At 44.1% G+C, this 25,463-nt stretch overlaps 1 protein-coding gene across 1 annotated transcript in view; it reads right to left on the reverse strand.

Moving 5' to 3' along the window:
- Window positions 1-24,092: 24,092 nt before the first annotated feature.
- Window positions 24,093-25,463, reverse strand: part of LOC122935200 (vomeronasal type-2 receptor 26-like) — a gene marked incomplete at its 3' end in the record, with an annotated part of 78,467 nt that continues 77,096 nt past the window's right edge. The window contains exon 6 of the mRNA XM_044290963.1: window positions 24,093-24,101. Within this exon, the coding sequence (XP_044146898.1) occupies window positions 24,093-24,101 (9 nt within the window). The remainder of the gene's footprint in view (window positions 24,102-25,463) is intronic.

Consider the following 25,463-nt stretch of genomic DNA (forward strand, 5'->3'; position numbering starts at 1 on the left):
CAGATCACCAACATTCAGGTCCGGACCAAGCACACGTCTCTTATCTGCCACACGCTTATATCTCTCACTCATGCTCTTTAGATTATCCTGAATCTTTTGCCAAATAGATGACAAAGACGAGGAGAATCTGTCCTCATCAGGTAAACCAGAAGACCCCTCTCCCGAGAAAGTCCCAAACTGCGGATGAAACCCATATGCACCAAAAAATGGTGACTTATCAGAGGACTCCTGACGACGGTTATTTAAAGCAAACTCAGCAAGGGACAAAAAAGAACACCAATCCTCCTGATTCTCCGCCACAAAACAGCGCAGATATGTCTCCAGATTCTGATTGACGCGCTCCGTCTGGCCATTCGACTGCGGGTGGAAAGCAGAAGAGAATGACAACCGAACCCCCAAGCGAGAACAGAAAGCCTTCCAGAATCTGGAAACAAACTGCGTGCCCCTATCAGAGACTATGTCTGAAGGAATACCGTGCAATTTGACAATGTGATCAATAAATGCCTGCGCCAGCGTCTTAGCATTGGGCAAACCAGGAAAAGGGATGAAATGCACCATTTTGCTAAAACGGTCCACCACCACCAGAATCACAGTCTTCCCCGAGGAACGAGGCAGGTCCGTTATGAAGTCCATGGACAGATGTGTCCAAGGACGGGAAGGAATGGGTAAGGGAAGGAGAGGACCTGACGGCCGTGAATGAGGGACTTTGGCACGAGCGCAAGTCTCGCAGGCTGCCACAAAACCCTCAACCGACTTACGAAGCGCAGGCCACCAGAATCTCCGAGCGATGAGATCCAGTGTGGCTCTTGCCCCTGGGTGCCCAGCAAGGACCGTATCGTGGTGTTCCTTAAAAATCTTGTGTCTTAAAGCGAGAGGCACAAACAACCTCCCAGGAGGACAAAGATCAGGACTCTGACTGGGCTGCCTGCACCTCTGCCTCCAATTCAGAAAAAAGAGCAGAGACCACCACACCTTCGGCCAAAATGGGACGCGGGTCTTCAAAATTCCCACCTCCCGGAAAACAACGTGACAGGGCATCTGCCTTCACATTCTTAACCCCAGGGCGGAACGTGACAACAAAATTAAATCTTGAAAAGAACAAAGACCATCTGGCCTGTCTCGGGTTCAGACGCTTGGCTGACTCCAAGTAGGCCAGATTTTTATGGTCAGTAAACACGGTAATAGGGTGTCTGGCTCCCTCTAGCCAATGGCGCCATTCCTCAAAAGCCAACTTGATGGCCAACAATTCCCTATCTCCCACATCGTAATTTCTCTCTGCGGAGGAGAGTTTTTTCGAGAAAAAGGCACTACAGGTCGCCATTTGGCAGGAGAGGAACCCTGAGACAAGACCGCACCCACACCCTACCTCAGAAGCATCAACCTCAACTATGAAGGGTAAAGAAATATCAGGTTGCACCAAGATGGGAGCGGAAGCAAAACTCTCCTTGATATTAGAAAAAGCCTTACGCGCCTCTACCGACCAAGAAGAAAAATCTACCCCCTTTCTGGTCATATCAGTGAGTGGTTTAACAATAGAGGAATAATTCAAAATAAACTTCCTGTAATAATTGGCAAAGCCCAAAAAACGCATCAGCGCCTTCTGATTCTCAGGAAGCTCCCACTCAAGCACAGCGCGGACCTTCTCGGGGTCCATACGAAAACCAGAAGCGGAGAGAAGAAACCCCAGAAATTGAATTTCTGGAACCGCAAACACACATTTTTCCAGTTTCGCATATAATTTATTCTCCCGCAGAATGAGCAAGACCTGACGTAAATGTTCCTTATGAGTTTTGAAATCAGGAGAAAAAATCAAAATGTCATCCAAATACACTAATACAAATTTTCCCATCAAATGATAAAAAATGCTGTTCACGAAATGCTGAAAAACGGCTGGGGCATTCATCAAACCAAAAGGCATAACCAAATTTTCAAAATGGCCCTCAGGGGTATTGAAGGCCGTCTTCCATTCGTCTCCTTCTCTGACCCTGACCAGGTTGTATGCCCCTCTTAGATCTAATTTGGAAAAGACTTTAGCCCCAACAACCTGGTTAAACAGGTCCGGGATCAGAGGAAGCGGATAAGGGTCACGAATAGTGATACTGTTCAGCTCCCTGAAATCCAGACAAGGTCTTAAAGAACCATCTTTTTTCTTAAAGAAAAAAACAGCGGCAACAGGTGACTTCGAGGGTCGTATGTGTCCTTTTCTCAGACTCTCAGAGATATAAGCACGCATAGCGATCCTTTCAGGTTGGGAAAGATTGTATAAACGAGATTTAGGCAGCTTGGCGCCTGGGATGAGATTAATAGGGCAATCGTACTCCCTGTGCGGGGGCAAATCCTGAACTCCACTCTCAGAGAAGACATCCGAAAATTCAGAGAGAAAAGATGGTACAGTCTTAGTAGCAACCTCAGAAACAGATGTCGTGAGGCAATTCTCTCTGCAAAAGTCACTCCAACCATTTATTTGCCTCGCTTGCCAATCAATGGTGGGATTATGTTTAGTGAGCCAGGGCAGCCCCAACACTAGAGGAGTAGGCAAACCGCTAAGGACGAAACATGACACATCCTCAACATGAGCATCACTCACAATTAAACGGATATCGTGAACTATGCCCTTTAATGATTTCTGAGAAAGTGGAGCGGAATCAATAGCAAAAACAGGAATATCCTTTCCCAAAGTGCACACCTGGAAACCATGAGTTATTGCAAATTGATTATCAATGAGATTGACCGCTGCTCCACTATCCACAAAAATCTCACAAAAAATGCTCTTGCTCACTAGCGGCACCCTAGCAGGCAGGACAAAACGGGAACTACAAGCAAATGGAAAACCTTCAATTTCCGCCTCAACCCTGCCAATAGTAACAGACAGAACATTTTTAAAAGATTTTTTCCTCTTTGTTTCTTTATTACTCCCAGAGAACTGCCTGAATCTCCTAGAGGGACAAACATTTGCCAAATGATTTATACCTCCACAACAAAAACATACCCTCCCATGCGGGCTGAATCTTCTATTGTCAGAAGCAATCAACCCCAGCTGCATGGGCTCCTGCTCAGAAGGGGCTGACAGCGACTGAGACCCCTGCGCACAGAATGGGACCGCTGCACTGTCCTGGGACTGAGTATGACAGGAAGGAGAGATCTCTCCTCTCTCTCTAAGACGCCTGTCAATACGAACGGCCTGAGACATAGCAGAGTCCAAGGAAATAGGCCTTTCATGAAAGGCAAATGCATCTTTCAATCCCTCTGAAAGACCATGGCAAAATTTACTTCGGAGTGCAGCATCATTCCAACCAGTATCAGCTACCCATCTCCGAAATTCTGAGCAGTATATCTCTGCGGATTGTTTACCCTGGCATAATAGACGTAGTCTAGACTCAGCCAGAGCAATACGATCCGGATCATCATATATCTGACCCAGGGCTAAAAAGAATTCATCCACTGAACGGAGGGGCCGTGCCCCCTCCGGCAGCGAAAAGGCCCAGGACTGAGCGTTACCCCTGAGCAGCGATATAATGATCCCCACCCTCCGTTCCTCATCACCAGAGGAATGGGGAAGAAGGCGAAAATGGAGTTTGCAAGCCTCTCTAAAACGCACAAAATTCTCACTACCCCCGGAAAACGTATCCGGGAGCGAGATCTTAGGCTCAGAACAAACTCCATGAACGCCAGCTGAATAGGTCACTTGAAGCTGGGAAAAAGTCCTGCGGAGATCAGCTACCTCCAATGAAAGACCCTGAAGGCGTTCAGCCAAAAGTGAAACCGGATCCATGCTTGAGACGGTTTTGGCGGCTTATAATGTCACGGACGGTGTACAGAAAACAAGACAAAGCAACATGCATATATGACTCACTGGATCCAAAGCTAAGGAACCAAAAGGGAGACCCCTGCAACAAGACCTGGCACTTTCCCTGGCTGCTCAGCCTATGCAAAGATCCCAAAGGTGGATGGTTGCATATCCACGTACCTCGACTATATAACCCCTGAACACCCTACAATAGTGAGGGGACACGACCACCGGCTCCCTACACCAGACACGGAGGGAGTCAGGGTCACCTGGGATCCAGCAAACAGAAAATAACAGATAAATGTACAGCACTTAACTTTGTAGCAGACTGGGAAACAGGATCAGCATGCACACACACTCCAGGAAGAAGTATAAGCCGCCCAGTAATGCATTAAGGGGCGGAATTTAAAGGGATGCAATCAGTCCAACTACGTGACAGCTGAGAGAGGCTAACGAGATGAGGAACTGAATATCACAACAAAGAAAACTCAAGGAGGAGGTTCTGAAAGGCTTCTGTCAGAGCTTCTCAGCTGTCTGGTTGTGACAACACCGCTCCTCCTCTGTCCATATATACCACATATCACCCCTCACACCGCTCCTCCTCTGTCCATATATACCACATATCACCCCTCACACCGCTCCTCCTTCCTTCTTCCATATATTCCTCATATCACCCCTCAAACCGCTCCTCCGCCTTCCATATATACCTCATATCACCCCTCACACTGCTCCGCCTCCCTCCATATATACCTCATATCACACCTCTCCTCCTCCCTCCATATATACCTCATATCACCCCTCACACCGCTCCTCCTCTGTCCATATATACCACATATCACCCCTCACACCACTCCTCCTCTCTCCATATATACCTCATATCACCCCTCACACTGCTCCTCCTCCCTCTATATATACCACATATCACCGCTCACACACCGCTCCTTCATATATACCTCATATCACCCCTCACACACCGCTCCTCCATACAGTTAGGTCCATATATATTTGAACACTGACACAAATTATTTTTTTTACCTGTTTACTAAAACATATTCAAGTTATAGTTATATAATGGACATAAAGTCCAGACTTTTAGCTTTCATTTTAGGGTATCCACATTAAAATTTGGGAGTTTCAGCTCCTTTACATGTGGCACCCTGTTTTTAAAGGGACCAAAAGTAATTGGACAATTGAGTCAAAGGCTGTTTTATGGGCAGGTGCGGGCAATTCCTTCATTATTTAATTCTCAATTAAGCACATAAAAGGCCTGGAGTTGAGGTGTGGTGTTTGCATTTTGAAGGTTTTGCTGAGAAGTAAACATGCGGTCCAAAGAGCTCTCCATGCAGGTACAACAAGCCATCCTTTATCTGCAAAAACAGGAAAAAAAATCCGAGAAATTTCTACACTATTAGGAGTGGCAAAATGAATAGTTTGGTACAGCCTGAGAAAGAAAGAAAGCATTGGTGACCTCAACAATGCAAAAAGACCTGGACGCCCACGGAAGACAACAGCGAGTAGGATCGCAGAATAATTACCATGGTGAAGAGAAACCCCTTCACAACAGCCAACCAAATGAACAACACTCTCCAGGATATAGGTGTATCAATATCCAAATCTACCATAAAGAGAAGACTGCATGAAAGTAAATCCAGAGGGTTCACTGCACGGTGCAAGCCACTCATAAGCCTCAAGAATAAGAAGGCTAGATTGGACTTTGCTAGAAAACATCTTAAAAAAACAGCACACTTCTGGAAGAACATTTTTTGGACAGAAAAACCAAGATCAAACTCTACTAGAATGAAGGAAAGAAAAAAGTATGGCGAAGGCACAGTACAGCTCATGATCCAAAGCATACCACATCATCTGTAAAAGACAGCGGAGGCAGTGTGATGGCTTAGGCATGCATGGCTGCCAGTGGCACTGGGTCCCTAGTGTTTATTGATAATTTGATATAGGACAGAAGGAGCTGGATGAATTCTGGGTTCTTCAGAGACAATGTGTGCTCAAATCAAGCCAAACTGATTAGTCGGCGTTTCGTTAGGCTACTTTCACACTGCCGTTTTGGCTTTCCGTTTCTGAGATCCGTTTCAGGGCTCTCACAAGCGGTCTAAAACGGATCAGTTTTGCTCTAATGCATTCTGAATAGAAAAGGAACTGCTCAGAATACATCAGTTTGCATCAGTTCAGTCTTCATTCTGCTTTGGAGATGGACACGGTGTCCATCTGACGAAATGGAGCCAAACTGATCTATCCTGACACACAATGTAAGTCGATAAGGACGGATCCATTTCCACTGGCACAATAGGAAACTGATCGCCCCCCATTGACTTTCAATTGTGTTCAAGACGGATCAGTTTTGGCAATGTTAAAGATAATGCAAAAGGATCTGTTCTGAACGGATGCATGCGGTTGTATTATCGGTGCGGATCCATGACGAATCCGGACCAAATGGCCTCTACTGTGATGGACTGGTGCATGATGTACAGACACTCTGCCATATGCAAGGTGGAATTCCAGCGAGTTGGAACGTCGCAAACCAATAGGTGCAAAGACAGACAATTCTATCACTGGAAGACCAAGAGGGAGTTCTTAGGCACATTAGAAATGAGCACACATTCTTCTGAACATTGTCAGCAACTTCTGCAAGCCACAATACATTTCATCCTTTTTAATTAGGATTACAGTTTGTACATGGGGATGGAAAATTATATAAAATTCTGGATGCCCCCTTTTAGCGGCTTTAATTTGTAGAAAACTTTTTTCCAATGTGTGAAAGTATTAATTGGGGGGGATTTTCACCTGCCATTTTGAAAGCTGCCGTATTAATTTCAGTTCCAATGGGAAGGGGTCATTTGTAGGGTTCGTACCGAACTTTAGAATTTTTGGACCCGAACATTTCAGTAAAAGTTCGGGTTCGGTGTTCGGCTATTTTATGGCGCTTTTTGAAAAGCTGCAGAGCAGCCAATTAACAAGCGTTTAACTCTGTGCCCTTAGAAGCCATCACAGCCATGCCTACTAATGGCATGGCTGTGATTGGCCAGTGCAGCATGTGACTCAGCCTCTATATAAGCTGGAGTCACGTAGCGCTGCACGACACTCTGCTGTTACTAGTGTAGGGAGAGGATGCTGCTGCTGTGAGGGAGAGAATAGGAAAGAATCTTTAATCAGAAGTGCTTGTTAACTCAGCGATCTACATAGATTTAATTGTGTGAGTGCAGTGCACAATCTTTTTACCCTGCCCTGAGCCCAGTGACAGAGAAAAATAACTTTTATCCGTCTGTTAGTTAGGTGGGCGGCGGCGGCCATTTTATGCAAGCTCAGTGCAGCAGCACAGCATGTGTGCTTTTGTGACATTCAAATCCAAGCTTGAAATACTGCAATAATAATCTGAGTTTAAAAAAACACACCCATTTTTGGCAATATCCTACATCTGGTGCCTTTGCAGCATTTGTGTCACCGCCAGATATCTGAGAAGCCCTGACAGACGTTCTTCAGTACCTCTTGCTTGAGGTTCTTTTGTTTTGCTTTCGTTTTGTCATCTCGTTTTCCTCTCTCAGCTGTCATCTAGTTGCACTGATTGCATCCCTTTAAATCCCCTCCCATACTGCATCACTTTGCGGTTTATACAACTTCCTGGATTGTGCTCATGCTAGATGCTGCAACTGCTGCTTCTACAGATAAGTCTGTTCCTTTATTTGTGTTTTCCTGTTGGCTTGATCCTAGGTGACCCTGACTCCCTCTGTATTAAGTGTAGGGAGCCGGTGGTTGTGTCCCCTCACTATTATAGGGTGTTCAGGTGTCATACAGTCGAGGCACGAGGGCATGCAATTATCTATCATAGAGATATTTGCATGGGCTGAGAAGTCAGGGAGAGCGCTAGGACTTTTACAGGGCTCACCCTTATGTTCCTTAGTTTGGGATCAAGTCAGTCAGATCTTCATTTGCTGTCTTCTAGTTTTCTGCAACACCATCCGTGACAATTTGTCAGTGTGCAATTTAAAGGGAACCTGTCACCGGGATTTTGTGTATAGAGCTGAGGACATGGGTTGCTAGATCGCCACTAGCACATCCGCAATGCCCAGTCCCCATAGCTCTGTGTGCTTTTATTGTGTAAAAAAAACTATTTGATACATATGCAAATTAACCTGAGATGAGTCCTGTCCCTGACTCATCTCACATACAGGACTCATCTCAGGTTAATTTGCATATGTATCAAATCGTTTTTTTTACACAATAAAAGCACACAGAGCTATGGGGACTGGGTATTGCAGATGTGCTAGCGGCCATCTAGCTACCCATGTCCTCAGCTCTATACACAAAATTCCGGTGACAGGTTCCCTTTAAGCTAGAAACACAGCAATAATTTTCTGGGTTTTAAAAAACACCCTTTTTGGGCAAAATACTCAATTTTACAGCCCTTGCTGCATCTGTCAGTGTGAAATTCAAGCGTTATATACTGCTGTCATATTCTGTTAGTAAAAAAAACACCCATTTTGGGCAAAGTACTTAATATTGCAGCCTTTACTGCATCTGTGATTGTTAAAAACAAGCTTGAAATACTTCAATAATTTTCTGGGATTTAAAAAACAAATTTTTGGCAATACCCTCCATCTGAGCCTCTGCCGCATTATTCAGTGTGCAATTTAAGCTAGAAATACAGCTATAATTTTCTGGGTTTTAAAAAAACACCTATTTTGGGCAAAATACTTCATTTGCGGCCTTGTCTACATCTCTCAGTGTCAGATACACGCTTTAGATACTGCTGTGCTATTCTGGTATTAAAAAAACACCCTTTTTGGGCAAAGTACTTAATATTGCAGCCTTTGCTGCATCTGTTATTGTTAAAACAAGCTTTAAATACTTCAATAATTTTCTGGGTTTTAAAAAACACAAATTTTTGGCAATACCCTCAATCTGGGGCCTCTGCCGCATTAGTCAGTGTGCAATTTAAGCTAGAAATACAGCAATAATTTTCAGGGTTTTAAAAAATACCCCTTTTGGGCAAAATACTCAATTTTACAGCCCTTGCTGCATCTGTCAGTGTAAAATTCAAGCGTTATATACTGCTGTCATATTCTGTTAGTAAAAAAAACACTCTTTTTGGGCAAAATCCTTAATTTGCGGCCTTGTATGTATCTGTCAGTGTGAGATACACGCTTTAGATACTGCTGTGCTATTCTTTAAAAATCATCTGTTCCATTGGTGGGTGACATTAACCCATTTTTGGTGATCAAAAACCCCTGCTCTGCATAGGTGACAGGGTAAAATCCGTCTTTAATTGGCCCTTTCATTCGATCCTTCTGCTTTAATAACTTGTCCCACAATTCAGCTCGGTCACATTGCAGCCATTGACCTCCCTTGGATGTGGTATCCCTTTCTTACGCTCCCTCTCCGGCGTGGGACCCTGATTCGCCGATAACCGTGTTCAACATGGTAGGCTCAGAAAAGAACATATCCAAATGGATCGTGGACGTCACTGGGACGTGCGATCAGGCAGAAGTTATCTAGAGTCAACAAAGCGGCAGCAGGGCCTTACCTGTCTAACGTTTCCAAATCCAAAATACCCCAGTGACATTCCCTACCCCAGAGTCCTGTATTGTTATTTTTCGTCGCTACCTTCCCTAGTCGGGAGTGGGTAATTGCCGCGCACCCCCTGCTTTCCTTCAATTCTTCTGCTTTAATAATTTGTCCCACATTTCAGCTCGATCACAATTAAATTTCATCCATTGATCTCCCTTGAATGTAGTCTCTCTTTCTCACGCTCCCTCTCTGGCGTGGAACCCTGATTCGCCACTAACTGTGATCAACATGGTAGGCACAGAAAAGAACATCGAAAGTTGATAGAGCAGATATCCAATTGGATCATGAACATCACGTGGGGCAGTATGTTTGCACACGCCTACATGAACTGACTGATGGGTCTGCCCCCTGCAACTTCTGGGTCTCCAAATTGGGCACATGGCCTGAGCTTGCACTTTACGCCTTGGAGGTGCTGGCCTGCCCTGCAGCCAGTGTATTGTCTGAACGTGTGTTTAGCTTGTCTGGAGGGGGTTATCACAGGTTATATTTCCCAATGTTTTGGGGTGTACCCTAATTAAAATATAAAAATAAATAAATGTAAAACCAAAAAGCAGTGTAGGCTACCTCCACCGCCGCTTCCACCTGCACCGCCACATCCACCACCTCCTCAACCTCCTACTCCATATGGACCTCGTCCTCCTAGATCAAGATTATTTTTTATTTTTACGTATTTTATGTTATTTAAAGTCATTTCCCTATCCACATTTGTTTGCAGAGCACTTGTCATGCTCTTAACAACATTTTGATGCCATTTGCAGCCCTCTAGCCCTTTCCATGACATTTTTAGAGACATTTTAGTGCTCAAAAGTTCGGGTCCCCATTGACTTCAATGAGGTCCGGGGCCAAGTTCGGGTCCCGAACTCGAACTTTTTTGTGAAGTTCGGCCGAACTCATCGGACCCGAACATCCAGGTGTCCGCTCAACTCTAGTCATTTGATTTATCAACCATGGCAAGAATTTACTCAGAAACACAATGAAAATGACAGTTTTGACCTATTTGTATCTGTTTAGGAGTTAAACGAGGTCAAATTTTTCTAAAGTGCTTTACATGATACGTTCAATGAGTTTACCGACAGCTATATACTGTATGTCTGTGTCACTCTGACATTATTTGCTTTTGCTGTCATGTATGCTAAACAGCCTAAAATGAGGAAAGGGGGAAGAAGGAGCGAGAATCTGTAAAAAGATAAAAAAGAAAGAATAAGATATAAAGAATTTGAGTCCTAGGATTCCTCAGAGTGTTGGATGTCAATTTTCAGGCCAATTAAAGCACATTTGATTTGTAGAATCACTTTGGCTATGAATCAAATTTTTAGAAAAATCCAATGATTCGGCCCAAACGAATGTCAAGAAATTTGCTCATCTTTTATGTATAGTATGCATTTTTAATGCCTTTGTGGATGATAGCAAAATATTGCGTGGTCTCCATTTCAGTGTTTTTAAGAGCACAAGCAATTGACGTATACACGTGGTATATTTGAGTTTTGCACACTATATATTATTTTTACATTGATTCCATGTGAAAACTACTACTTGGATGGGTTTGAGGTGCAAATATTTGTTCTGGTGCTTTTTCTGAATTAATTCCTGTTTGTCACAAAGTTCAAAACATCTGCAATCATCAGGTTGTATGGATATGGAGGGTTTAAATTTTTGTATTTCAAAATTTAGGTTTTGTTTCTACGTGTCAAAGCTACAAAAATTGTCCTGGCTACCAGAGGTGCAAAATGTCCAAATCCCACTGGCAACAAAAGGATTAAAAGGAAATCTCTTCTGAATTTGCTTAATGACTCAAGCAAAAAAAGAGATTACTAATGCCTCAGATTTAGCTTAATTGACATTGAAATTGGATAATTCCCCAAATTTCCCAAATATGTCTAGTATACAGGTGAAACTCAAAAAATTTGAATATTGTGCAAATTTTATTTATTTCAGTAATGCAACTTAAAATGTGAAACTAACATATGAGATAGACTCATTACATGCAAAGCGAGATATTTCAACCCTTGTTTTGTTATAATTTGGATAATTATGGCTTACAGCTTATGAAATCCCAAAGTCACAATTTTGAGGTACCCTTTGCTCAGGGGGTATGGATTTATTAGCTGACTAGAGTGTGACACTTTGAGCCTAGACTATTGAAACTTTTTACAAAATTCTAATTTTAAGCTGCATTAATGCAATTCCTTTTAATTTGCATTACTGAAATAAATGAACTTTTGCACGATATTCAAATTTTTCGAGTTTCACCTGTGTGGAAAAGCAGATGGGTCAGTAACTCCAACATCTTTCCAAATCTTTCCCTTCTTTCGGCAGAATGGTGTTTGTGGCTTCTAGGGCTTCTTTATGTAGTGTCTCAGTACAAATTGAACTCTGTCTGACACAATATTTTCATGAATACCATGACATTTAACAATGTTATCCAAGAATATAGAAGATAATTCCTTTGCAGAAGGTAGCTTGCTCAATGGAATGAAATGGGACATTTTAGAATACCTGACCACACCTACCAGGTTACGGTCTTCCCTTGGGAGCATGGAAGATCCGTGATAAAGTTCATGGCGATATGTGGCCAAGGCGTCTTGGGGATACGCAATAGACACAGCTCTCCAGCATGCCGAGTTCTGGGAATCTTGGATCTGGCACAAGTTTCACAGGCCGTAATGTATATCTGAATATCCTTAGACATAGTTGGCCAGCAATAATGCCTAGACACTGACCTACTAGTGCCTGATAACTAAAAGTTTGCGACTGCGAATGTCATAGTTAACTTCAGCAGCAGAATTATTCTAGAAAAATATGCACATGGCTTCATACAAGTGAAGGTAGATGTGCCCTGAGACAGAATCACTCCCACCTCAGAATCATCAACCTCCATAATGAAAGGTGTATTCTGATCTGGTTGGTAAGAATGGGAGCTTCTACAAAATTTTTTTAATGTCTTTAAGGCCATCATAGCTTCCGGCTTCCAATTAACTACATCCGCACCTTTCTTGGTTAGTTCTGTTAGAGGTATGGCAATCACCAAAACATTTTTTATAAATGTTCTATGATAATTGGCAAAGCCCAAGGCAAGGCCTTGAGAGATTTAGGTTCAACCCAATCCTTACTCACCTGGACCTTGATTGGGTCCATACGAAAAGAATTGGGGGATATAATATACCCCAAGATTGATGCCCCTTTGACACTAAACAGACATTTTTCCAATTTAACAGATGATTGATTATCACGTAATATCCTTATCATTGGCCCTGGGCTCTACGATCTCAGAGCAGGCCGCCCAGCTGATTTGGTTCCCCCGCACAGAGGCAGCGAATGCCGGGGGAACCATAACAGCATCTGTAAGTTGTAAAGAGCCTGCTAGAATTTATAAAAGGCATCCACAATTTCTTCTGTGTTAGTATCTGTGAAAACTGATTTAAGAAATGTTCGAGTCTCTCCCTTTTTTAATCAAAGTCTATCCGCCCATCCCCATAAGCATAGCGTTTGAACCTGGCATATTGGTATTGTTTGGCTTTTATAAAATTAAGATTGTTATTTGATTGCTGCCTCAGCTTGATTAGGCCCTTTTTGAGCTGCAAGGGCTGTAGCTTGCTTGTTTGAATTGCAGTGATTTGAAAGGGCCTTCTTAACCTTTGATCCCAGGGCAATAAGCTTTCCTGTTACGCATACCTGTGATTTCCAATGTCATTCTTTGTGTTGCCAATTTGTTGTTTTTGAGAGTAATTAGTGAATTGCATGGAAGTCAACACCATGTCGTGATCTAAAATAGTAATAGGACCCTCATCCACCTTGCGTATCATATTAATATCATTATACTTTTCACTCTAGAGAAGTAAGTATAATCATTGGAGGACACTTCAGTACTTTAGGTATCCTCTAGGTCGGCCTCTCATAGTGCTTCCTGGACACTCCCTAGATCTTATTGCAAGTGCACAGAAGCATCCATGGAGGTATCGAAAGCTGAGTTAAGTGTAATGTTGGTAATATCTGTGCAAAATGATTAAATTTTATCTAGAGTATCTTTATTCCATTTACACTGTTGAGTATTGAGTGCATATAGGCTAGCTAGGGCATCTAGACCATTCCAATATTGCCCATAAAGAAGATTCCTTCTAAATCCACATAGATGACTGCCCTAAAGGGATGTGCTTGGCAATGGCTATACTAACCACTCTAGATTAGCTCATATAGTAGCTATGGAACCAGAATTTTAAGTACGTTTATATTTAAAATACTGTATGTTTGGATTGGCTGATGTCCAGCTTTAAATTTGTTACCTGAACCTGTAGGAGCTTCTAAGAGAGATTTAGGTCTCTGAAATGGAAATATGTAATCGTTGTATGTAAGCCTTGACGGGTCTATGTCTATTATATGCTCACCATCTGTATATTGCAAGCATACACGTTCAGAGCTGGTGGAGGAAAACAGGAAACAAACTGAAGGAACTATATGCAGAATTCCTTCCACTAGGGCCCCAACGTGGGAAGAGGAAGCCAGGTGAGAAACAATGTAATTAAAGAGATTGTCCTGGCTTTTACTATTGATGATCTTTCCTTAAGATAGGTCATCAATATTAGATCGGCGGGGGTCCAACACCCGGCACCACTGTCGATCCGATGTATGAGGAGAGGGTGCGCACAGTGCGAACGTGCCATCTACCGTATCTCTTCCTGTCTGCTGCTGCTGTCTATGGTCTTTGCAGCTGTGAGCAGGAAGAGAGAATGGAGACGGTACGTGCGCACCGTGTCCTCATACAGCCGATAGGTGGGGGTGTCGGACCCCCGCCAATCTGATATTGGAGACCTATCCTGAGGATTGGTCTTGGAAGTAAAGATCAGTGAATCACTTGAAATTTGTTTTGCATTCAATTCGAACAAATCTGTCAGCAAATTCTATTCCGGTATGAATAAATTGGACCTCAACTGAAAGTGCTCAGATTGCTCTGAGGAGTCATGTATGACACTCTGGGTTCCCAAATGCCTCTACAGATTTCAATGAATGAAACTTTATTATTACTTGATGTCTCCAATGGAACTCACAGTCTAAATTCTCTTTCAGTATCTTTAGAGCAAGCATGTCAAACTCAAAGGCTAACATGGGCCAAAAAAACAAAATTTAAGTTTATGTGGGCCGCATCAAAAAAATAATAATATTTTTTTACAATATAATGCAGACGGATCCGTTCTGAACGGATCCACCGTCTGCATTATATGAGCGGATCCGTCTCAGACGGATCCGCTCTGAACGCAAGTGTGAAAGTAGCCTTAGGGGCAAGAACCTGGGATCTTTCATCCCTTGTCCTATTCAGCTCTATCAGGGTGTAGCGTCCTGGCTGCCATGGTAACTGATCGGAGCCCCAGGCTTACACAGCTGGGGCTCCGATCAGAAGCTGCCACTGCACCACCAATGAGGGGGAGGGGAGAGGTCCCTGTGGCCACTGCCACCAAGGATTTTAATACTGGGGGGGGTTGAGAGGGGCTGGCGCACTGTGCCACCAATGATTTTAATGGGATGGGGGGTTGAGGGGGGGGGGGGGCACACTGCACCACCAATGATAAATTACCCCTTTATACAGGAGGCTGGTACTGGCAGATCAGCAGTTAACCCCTCAGGTGCAGCGCCTAAGGGGTTAACTGCCTCTGATCGCAGCTCCCTGTCAGCGGCAGGGTGCCGGCAATGCGATTCTGCTGCCGACACCCGCCTCCTGTATTGTGTTAAAGACTGACTTTCACTATCAGGCCACACAGAGCGGCGCCCAGCGATGTCTCAGCACTCACCATTAGTCCTGGGCGCCGCTCCGTTCGCCCGCAGTGCCCCATTACTGTCTCCTCTCCTGCTCCACATGCTGCTGATTACTATCGGAGCGATGGGAGGAGACATCAGCTTCACTAGTGGGCGTTCCTTCTTCCTGGCTGTAGCGCTGTCCAATCACAGCGCAGGGAGAAGGAACGCCCACTAGTGAAGCTGATGTCTCCTCCCATCGCTCCGATAGTAATCAGCATGTGGAGCAGGAGAGGAGACAGTAATGGGGCACTGCGGGCGAACGGAGCGGCGCCCAGGACTAATGGTGAGTGCTGAGACATCGCTGGGCGCCGCTCTGTGTGGGAAATGGGAATAGTCCTATCATTGGTGGCTCAGTGCGCCCGCCCCTCCTCCGCCCCTCTCTCCTCATTGGTGGCGCAGTGCGCCCGCCCCTCCTCCCCCCGCCTCTCTTCTCATTGGTGGCAGCGGCAGCAGCACAGGGGGAGGGAGGACAGCTTCCTTCTCCCTGTGCTGCTGAGAGAACATGAGCGCGCCGATAGCAGCGCGCTCATGTTCAGAGATACTAGACTGCCGGGCCGCAAAGATATTCATTGCGGGCCGCATGTTTGACACCCATGCTTTAGAGCGTGGAAGGAAACTGTAGCAACTTGATGAAACCCACACAAACACAGGGAGAACATCCAAACTCCATGCAGATTTTGTCCTTGCCCCCCAAAAAAGATATAAACCACCAACCACTGACCGTTAGTGGAGTGGTGTGGGGCCAAACACAATCAGATAAACCAAACCAAGGTACAAAACACCCCCACAAAAATATAACCAGATACTGGGTAACAATATCTTTATTAATTTAATATCAGAGTAATAAATATTAAAAATCTGTCACAGCAACGGCAAATACATATATGAATAAAGAGGAAACAGTGGTTCAGTGTTAACATGACATATGACAGAGGGGCTAACAAGGTCAACTGTAGCATACAAATCTATCATCCAACAAAGTGAATATAACTAGTTAAGTTAAATATAAAGTGTTTAGTGCAAAGGCAATTAACAAGATGAAGATCCCAAGACAATAGATAATGAAAGTATCAAAGATAACAATTGATCAAAGATAGAGCAAATAGAAGAAAAACCAAATATAGCCCTATGTAACATTCAGATATTGGTTCCTGTGTTCATTTATACCTTGTTGATTGTTGTTTAATTAAAAGCAGATGGGAGAAGGGGACTATGATTGGCTTAAAGAAATGTATTGGCATATGTTCCACAGTTGAACGCATGACAGTGCTTCCTCCCAAACATCAAGGGCGATGTATGTCAGTCAATGCTGACAGAAGAGTACATCAGAACACATGGGTCAAATTATACCGATATAAAATAAAGTAAAGAAAGTAAGTGACCCATTAAAGCACAAAACTGCATTGCCAAGCCGGGCTCGGCTGTGGAACGCATACCCGAACTTCCGGTATGCGCTCCACAGCCGCATCCCCAAGATATCGCGAGCCTTCCCATACATCAGGAATGCAGAGCGTCTGCAACCAAGAACAGTATGGGCCCGTGTCATACAGGATCAGGCGCTGATACATAGAATTAATATTCACATGGACCCCGTACTTAGCAATCCTTATAATCCTATCAATGTATAAATGAAATACATAATAATAGGGATAATGAAGTGGATAAAATAATAAAAAGTGAATTGTGCCTACTGTGCGAAGTGCAAACCGGGACAGGGGGAGTGGTGGTGAGAGTGAAAATGCAAAAGGGTAAGTGCGGCATACCGTGAAAACAAACAAACAGTAAAAAAAAAAAAAAATTGCTCATATGGAATCATGATTGAATAAATATTGATATGATATTACAAACTTATGGTGAATACATAATTATGATGTATACATAAATAATAATGAGTAATTGGTGATACCTAATCTATACCGACAAAACATGAATATATTATATACATAAGTGAAATACATGATTAACGAAAGAAAGACACAATCATTGAAATACATGATCGTAATAATAAACAGTGATGTGTGATCATAAATGTATAAACGATAATAAAAAATAAAAAAATATAATTATTGAAGGGGTTGCATTGGTCCTCATACATGTAGGAGTTGGAAGGGAGCCAAGCCAATACGGTCTAGGTGGATTAAGGTAAGTTGTGAAATAACTAAACACCAGATTGTCCATTCACCCTAAGTAAATGCATAAAAACAGATGATTAAAAAATAATTATAAAAACTAATAAAACCAATAACACTATTGTAACGGATCTCCTGGCACCCCGACTGGGTACCTCCGTTGATTGATGCTCCTAGTGCTTCCCGAGGGCTCCAAGCACTCGGCTCGACACCGTAACCACCAGAGGAACAAGGAACAGGAACAGCTCTTACAAGAGCTAGGGGTTATAGCCAGGGGAGTATACAGCATATAGCAATCCCCACACACATGAGACGAGGGCCTATATTGAATGTAAAACAGGAACTCTCTTTATTGAAGATCAACTCAGTATATATACAGTTCAAGAAGTCTAACAATATAAATCAACCATGAACAACATGCAAACAGACATCTTCACCCCCTCCATAATAAATGAATAGGGAGAGAGGAGACACATGTGATGGGATTATCTCCTGAGTGTATCATAGGGTGATCTACTCATCTAGGAGTCGGCTGCTCCTAGAGTCATCTATCTTAATCCCATCACTAACACAATCAGTGGGAGTCTCAGTGCAGAGTTAACCCTTTGTGTGTTGCTGAATTCACACCCTGCACCTTTAATGGGCAATAGAAAATATGTGGCATATAAATTCCATATATAAATCAGGGTTCATAGTTCCTTGTAACCCCAAAAGGTCTGAGGAGGTCTCCATAGTTCTGGGTCCATAGTCCGTAGGAATGAGGCTAGCCCTCAGGCTTCTCCAGCAGCCCCAGTGACGGTTCAGTCCATCACATTTCTCCCCTCCCAACAGTAGACTAACCAGGTACCTGACCTCCTGTCGGTCGGTGCCTGAGTTAGTCGAGTAGCCCACCCATAAACAAACTCTGGTCCTGTTGAACTCTGGGGCCTGGCTCTGTTCTGTATGTCCCCAGCTGTTGAGTGGGCGTCTGCTACTCCTTGCTTCATTGTTGTTCTCTAGCTTGGAGCTGTGGGTACTTGGTGGGCAGAGGCCAACTGCGCTCTGCCCAGATGCCAGCTCTTCCGCTGGGGTAGCCTGTGGGGAGTCAGCCTCTGGACAAGAGGATAGGGGAGAGCAGAGGCCAACTGTGCTCTGCCCAGATGCCAGCTCTTCCGCTGGGGTAGCCTGTGGGGAGTCAGCCTCTGGTCAAGAGGATAGGGGAGGGCAGAGACCAACTGTGCTCTGCCCAGATGCTAGCTCTTCCGCTGGGGTAGCCTGTGGGGAGTCAGTCTCTGTACAAGAGGATAGGGGAGGGCAGAGGCCAACTGCGCTCTGCCCAGATACCTGCTCTTCTGCTGGGGTAGCCTGTGGGGAATCAGCATCTGGACAAGAGGATAGGGGAGGGCAGAGGCCGACTGTGCTCTGCCCATATGCCAGCTCTTCCGCTGGGGTAGCCTGTGGGAAATCAGCATCTAGACAAGAGGATAGGGGAGAGCAGAGGCCAACTGCGCTGTGTTCAGATACCTGCTCTTCCGCTGGGGTAGCCTGTGGGGAGTCAGCATCTGGACAAGAGGATAGGGGAGGGCAGAGGCCGACTGCGCTCTGCCCAGATGCCAGCTATTCCGCTGGGATGTGGTCAGGCAATCCTACCCCCAGGACCTTGTTGCGGATTGGCTGTGAAGAGGAGGGATTGCTTAAATCCTCCTCCTGGCATTCCTGCGGGGTTGGGGGGGATCTGTACTGGCTGTCAAGCATCCCTGTAGGTCTGGTGCAGAGACCGCTGTCCCATCTGCACCATCATAGTTAGGGGTGCTGTCCCCCTGTGGTTGGGGAGAGAGACCGGTTGTCTCCTCTCCCTTCAAGGTACACTGCCGCTGGGGAATGGAGACGATGCTCTCCTCACCCTGCAAAACATACTGCCGCTGGGGAGCTGGACCGACAGTCCCTACTCCCTGAAACTCCGGCTGCCGTTGGGGATCTGGGCAGACTGCCCAGCATACCTGTAGGGCCAGTGGAGAGATCTCGGTCCCATCTCCACCTGCCATATGGGGTTCTCCCCAGGACCAGTCTATGAGGTCCCCTACCTCCGTAGCTGGTACTGAAGCAGGGGATACTTCAGTCGGGTCTTCCCAGCTGTAGGGTTGTAGATCTAGGACTGCCACCCAGCTCTCTGGCAGTGTATATTGGGGCCGAATTGAGCTGAAGAAGTATTGGTAATCCTGCTCCAGCTCCCACTCCCTTGTCACTAGAGATGCCAGGTCTTGTCTTACTTCTCTCGCTGTAGCCCAATCATGCATAGCCTCCCTGTAGTCATGGATATCCCAGAATCGGGACTCTCCAGCATCTCAGAACTGCGGCTCTGCGAAGGACTGAAACGGGCCAGGGCCATCATAATCCTTACCCTCGGGTCTGTCGTGCTCAGCCATCCAGGGGGAGTGCCGAATCACATACCACCAGAGTGCCTGGTAGGCATCGTCTAGCCAAAGCTCTCTCCATACCAGGCTCTTGAGTTCTGTCACCCACTCATCCAGGGGCTGCTCTCCCAGAAGGGGCATTCGCAGGGCCACTCGCATCCGCAACCGCTGCTCCTCACTGGGGAGACTCTCGCCCTGCCTAAGCTGTATATCTTCCAGGGCCTCATGCCAGATGCCTTTCCGGATTGCATCCCTCCAATCCAGGTCATCCTCCTCCTCATAGTGGAATGCTGTTCGGGAACAAACTGGTTCCATACTGCTGTAGCCAGGGGCGCTGTGTGGGGACAAGCGTTGCCCTCAATTTTGTAAATCCACGAACGGTGTCTCAAAGATGCTTCTCCTCGCACTAGGACTCCATCCCACTGCTTGCCACCAATGTACCGGATCTCCTGGCACCCCGACTGGGTACCTCCGTTGATTGATGCTCCTAGTGCTTCCCGAGGGCTCCAAGCACTCGGCTCGACACCGTAACCACCAGAGGAACAAGGAACAGGAACAGCTCTTACAAGAGCTAGGGGTTATAGCCAGGGGAGTATACAGCATATAGCAATCCCCACACACATGAGACGAGGGCCTATATTGAATGTAAAACAGGAACTCTCTTTATTGAAGATCAACTCAGTATATATAAAGTTCAAGAAGTCTAACAACATACATCAATCAACCATGAACAACATGCAAACAGACATCTTCACCCCCTCCATAATGAAAGAATAGGGAGAGAAGAGACACGTGATGGGATTATCTTCTGAGTGTATCATAGGGTGATCTACTCAACTAGGAGTCGGCTGCTCCTAGAGTCAACTATCTTAATCCCATCACTAACACAATCAGTGGGAGTCTCAGTGCAGAGTTAACCCTTTTTTGTGTTGCTGAATTCACATCCTGCACCTTTAATGGGCAATTGGAAATATGTGGCATATAAATTCCATACATAAATCAGGGTTCATAGTTCCTTGTAACCCCAAAAGGTCTGAGGGGGTCCATAGTTCTGGGTCCATAGTCCATAGGAATGAGGCTAGCCCTCAGGCTTCTCCAGCAGCCCCAGTGACGGTTCAGTCCGTCACAACTATGTAGAACAAGGAATGTACAGTCATGTGAAAAAATTAGGACACCCTTTGAAAGCATGTGGTTTTTTGTAACATTTTTAATAAAAGGTTATTTCATCTCCGTTTCAACAATACAGAGAGATTAAAGTAATCCGACTAAACAAAGAAAACTGAAGAAAAGTCTTTTCAAGATCTTCTGTAAATGTCATTCTGCAAAAATGCCTATTCTAACTGAGGAAAAAGATAGGACACCCTTGCCCCTAATAGCGAGTGTTACCTCCTTTGGCTGAAATAACTGCAGTGAGACGGTTCTTGTAGCCATCTACCAGTCTTCGACATCGGTCTGAGGAAATTTTACCCCACTCCTCAATGCAGAACTTTTTCAGCTGTGAGATGTTTGAGGGGTTTCTTGCACGTACAGCCCTTTTCAAGTCACCCCACAGCATCTCAATGGGATTCAAATCTGGACTTTGACTTGGCCATTCCAGGACTCTCCATTTCTTCTTTTTCAGCCAATCTTTGGTTGATTTACTAGTATGTTTTGGGTCATTGTCATGTTGCATGGTCCAGTTCCGCTTCAGCTTTAATTTTCTAACTGATGGTCTCACATGTTCTTCAAGCACCTTCTGATACACAGTAGAATTCATCGTGGATTCTATGATGGTGAGCTGACCAGGTCCTGCTGCAGCAAAGCAGCCCCAAACCATGACACTTCCACCTCCATGCTTCACAGTTGGTATGAGGTTCTTTTCTTGGAATGCTGTGTTTGGTTTACGCCAAACATGTCCTCTGCTGTTGTGTCCAAATAATTCAATTTTGGACTCATCTGTCCAAAGAACATTATTCCAGAAGTCCTGGTCTTTGTCAACTTTATCTTTGGCAAATGTCAGTCTGGCCTCGATGTTTCTCTTGGAAAGCAAAGGTTTCCTCCTTGCACACCTCCCATGCAAGTTAAACTTGTACAGTCTCTTTCTGATTGTAGAGGCATGTACTTCTACATCAACAGTAGCCAGAGCCTGCTGTAGTTCTCGAGATGACACTTTAGGGTTTTTGGAGACCTCTTTTAGCATCTTGCGGTCTGCTCTTGGGGTGAACTTGCTGGGGCGACCAGTCCTGGGCATGTTGGCAGTTGTTTTGAAAGCCCTCCACTTGTAGACTATCTTCCGGACAGTGGAATGGCTGATTTCAAAATCTTTTGAGATCTTTTTAAATCCCTTCCCAGACTCATAGGCTGCTACAATCTTTTTTCTGAAGTCCTCTGACAGCTCTTTTGCTCTCACCATGGTGCTCACTCTCACTTCAACAGTCAGGAGCACACCAAACTAAATGTCTGAGGTTTAAATAGGGCAAGCCTCATTCAACATGCAGAGTAACGATCTACTAATTATGTGCACCTGGTGTGATATACCTGTGTGAGATCTGAGCCAATTTAAGAGGGAATACATGTGAGGGTGTCCTATCTTTTTCCTCAGTTAGAATAGGCATTTTTGTAGAATGACATTTACAGAAGATCTTGAAAAGACTTTTCTTCAGTTTTCTTTGTTTAGTCGGATTACTTTAATCTCTCTGTATTGTTGAAACGGAGATGAAATAACCTTTTATTAAAAATGTTACAAAAAACCACATGCTTTCAAAGGGTGTCCTAATTTTTTCACATGACTGTATATGTATCTATGTATAGAAGCATATAATACCTCTATCTACATGTACATACAGGTATGTGGAAATAGAGCAGATGTACATTACCAAGGAGGGGGAATGTGAGGAGAAGGAGGGGAATTAGGGCAAGAAGATGGCATGGAACAGGGATCTAACAGAAGACAACATATCTATAGAAAAGGGGTATAACTGAAACTTTAATTTAGACCACGAGGTGTACCAGTATCTAATTAGAAAATCCACCTGGCTTCTTTTTGTGCCAGGAGGAGTTTCCAATCCTCTTCCTTCTTACTTACAAGGACCCTGTCGATCCCTCTTACTTTCAATAGCGAACTGTTGCATCCATGATGGACTTTGAAGTAGTGAGGAATCGTCTTTAGTTTCGTCAGATCCTCTTCCTCTTTGGCTGATTCAATACCTAGGACATGTTCTCTTGTATCTCTCAAGTTAACGTTACATAGACATCTAGCCACATACACAACCCCAATGATATTACAGGTAATTGCATGTGTGATCTGGTAATTCTTTCTGCCAGATGCATCTGTAAATGTATTTGTACGTTTAATGTTGGGACATGCTACACAAACACCACAAGGGCGGCAACCCCATCTTGGTCCCTTAAATCCAAAGGCTTTAGTTGGAGTCATACCTTCATAATGGCTCCGAACCAGGGTGTCACGTAAATTATTTTCTCGCCTATATGTTACCGCATTATGTTATGGACAATCTGGTGTTTGTTTATTTTACAACTTACCTGAATCCTCCTGGAACGTATTGGCTTGGCTCCCCTTCCAACTCCTACATTTATGAGGACCAATGCAACCCCTTCAATAATAATTTGTTTTTTATTATCGTTTATACATTTATGATCACACGTTCACTGTTTATTACTATGCTCATGTATGTCTATGATTGTGTCTTTCTTTCGGTAATCATGTACAAACCGGATTCCCAAAAAGTTGGAACACTATACAAATCGTGAACAAAAACTGAATGCAATGATGTGGAGGTGCCAACTTCTAATATTTTATTCAGAATAGAACATAAATCACAGAACAAAAGTTTAAACTGAGAAAATGTACCATTTTAAGGGAAAAATATGTTGAATCAGAATTTCATGGTGTCAACAAATCCCAAAAATGTTGGGACAAGGCCATTTTCACCACTGTGTGGCATCTCCCCTTCTTCTTACAACACTCAACAGACGTCTGGGGACCGAGGAGACCAGTTTCTCAAGTTTAGAAATAGGAATGCTCTCCCATTCTTGTCTAATACAGGCCTCTAACTGTTCAATCGTCTTGGGCCTTCTTTGTTGCACCTTCCTCTTTATGATGCGCCAAATGTTCTCAATAGGTGAAAGATCTGGACTTCAGACTGGCCATTTCAGTACCGGGATCCTTCTCCTACGCAGCCATGATGTTGTGATTGATGCAGAATGTGGTCTGGCATTATCTTGTTGAAAAATGCAGGGTCTTCCCTGAAAGAGATGACGTCTGGATGGGAGCATATGTTGTTCTAGAACCTGAATATATTTTTCTGCATTGATGGTGCCTTTCCAGACATGCAAGCTGCCCATGCCACACGCACTCATGCAACCCCATACCATCAGAGATGCAGGCTTCTGAACTGAGCCTTGATAACAACTTGGGTTGTCCTTGTCCTCTTTGGTCCGGATGACATGGCGTCCCAGATTTCCAAAAAGAACTTTGAATCGTGACTCGTCTGACCACAGAACAGTCTTCCATTTTGCCACACTCCATTTTAAATGATCCCTGGCCCAGTGAAAACGCCTGAGCTTGTGGATCTTGCTTAGAAATGGCTTCTTCTTTGCACTGTAGAGTTTCAGCTGGCAACGGCGGATGGCACGGTGGATTGTGTTCACTGACAATGGTTTCTGGAAGTATTCCTGAGCCCATTCTGGGATTTCCTTTACAGTAGCATTCCTGTTTGTGGTGCAGTGTCGTTTAAGGGCCCGGAGATCACGGGCATCCAGTATGGTTTTACGGCCTTGACCCTTACGCACAGAGATTGTTCCAGATTCTCTGAATCTTCGGATGATGTTATGCACAGTTGATGATGATAGATGCAAAGTCTTTGCAATTTTTCGCTGGGTAACACCTTTCTGATATTGCTCCACTATCTTTCTGCGCAACATTGTGGGAATTGGTGATCCTCTACCCATCTTGGCTTCTGAGAGACACTGCCACTCTGAGAAGCTCTTTTTATACCCAATCATGTTGCCAATTGACCTAATTAGTGTTAATTGGTCTTCCAGCTCTTCGTTATGCTCAAATTTACTTTTTCCAGCCTCTTATTGCTACTTGTCCCAACTTTTTGGGGATTTGTTGACACCGTGAAAATTTGAATCAACGTATTTTTCCTTTAAAATGATACATTTACTCGGATTAAACGTTTGATCTGTCATCTACGTTCTATTACAAATAAAATATTGCCTTTTTCCATCTCCACATCATTGCATTCAGTTTTTATTCACAATGTGTTTAGTGTCCCAACTTTTTTGGAATCCGGTTTGTATTTCACTTATGTATATAATATAATTATATACAATTTATTTTATATGCATTGACTGAAATATATCGCCCTGGATGTTTGGGAGGAAGCACTGTCATGCATTCCACTGTGGAACGCATGTCAATACATTTCTTTAAGCCAATCATAGTCCCCTTCTCCCATCTGCTTTTAATTAAACAGCAATCAACAAGGTATAAATGAACACAGGAACCAGTATCATGTTATCCCCTGAGGAAGCTGAAAAGTGAAACGTACGTTGGGGTGCAGGCACACTGGTCGGTATCTGAATGTTACATAGGGCTATATTTGGTTTTTCTTCTATTTGCAATCTATCTTTGATCAATTGTTATCTTTGATACTTTCATTATCTATTGTCTTGGGATCTACATCTTGTTAATTGCCTTTGCACTAAGCACTTTATATTTAACTTAACTAGTTATATTCACATTGTTGGATGATAGATTTGTATGCTACAGTTGACCTTGTT

The sequence above is a fragment of the Bufo gargarizans genome, chromosome 4 (assembly GCF_014858855.1).
Source record: "Bufo gargarizans isolate SCDJY-AF-19 chromosome 4, ASM1485885v1, whole genome shotgun sequence".
Taxonomy (NCBI): Eukaryota; Metazoa; Chordata; class Amphibia; order Anura; family Bufonidae; genus Bufo; species Bufo gargarizans.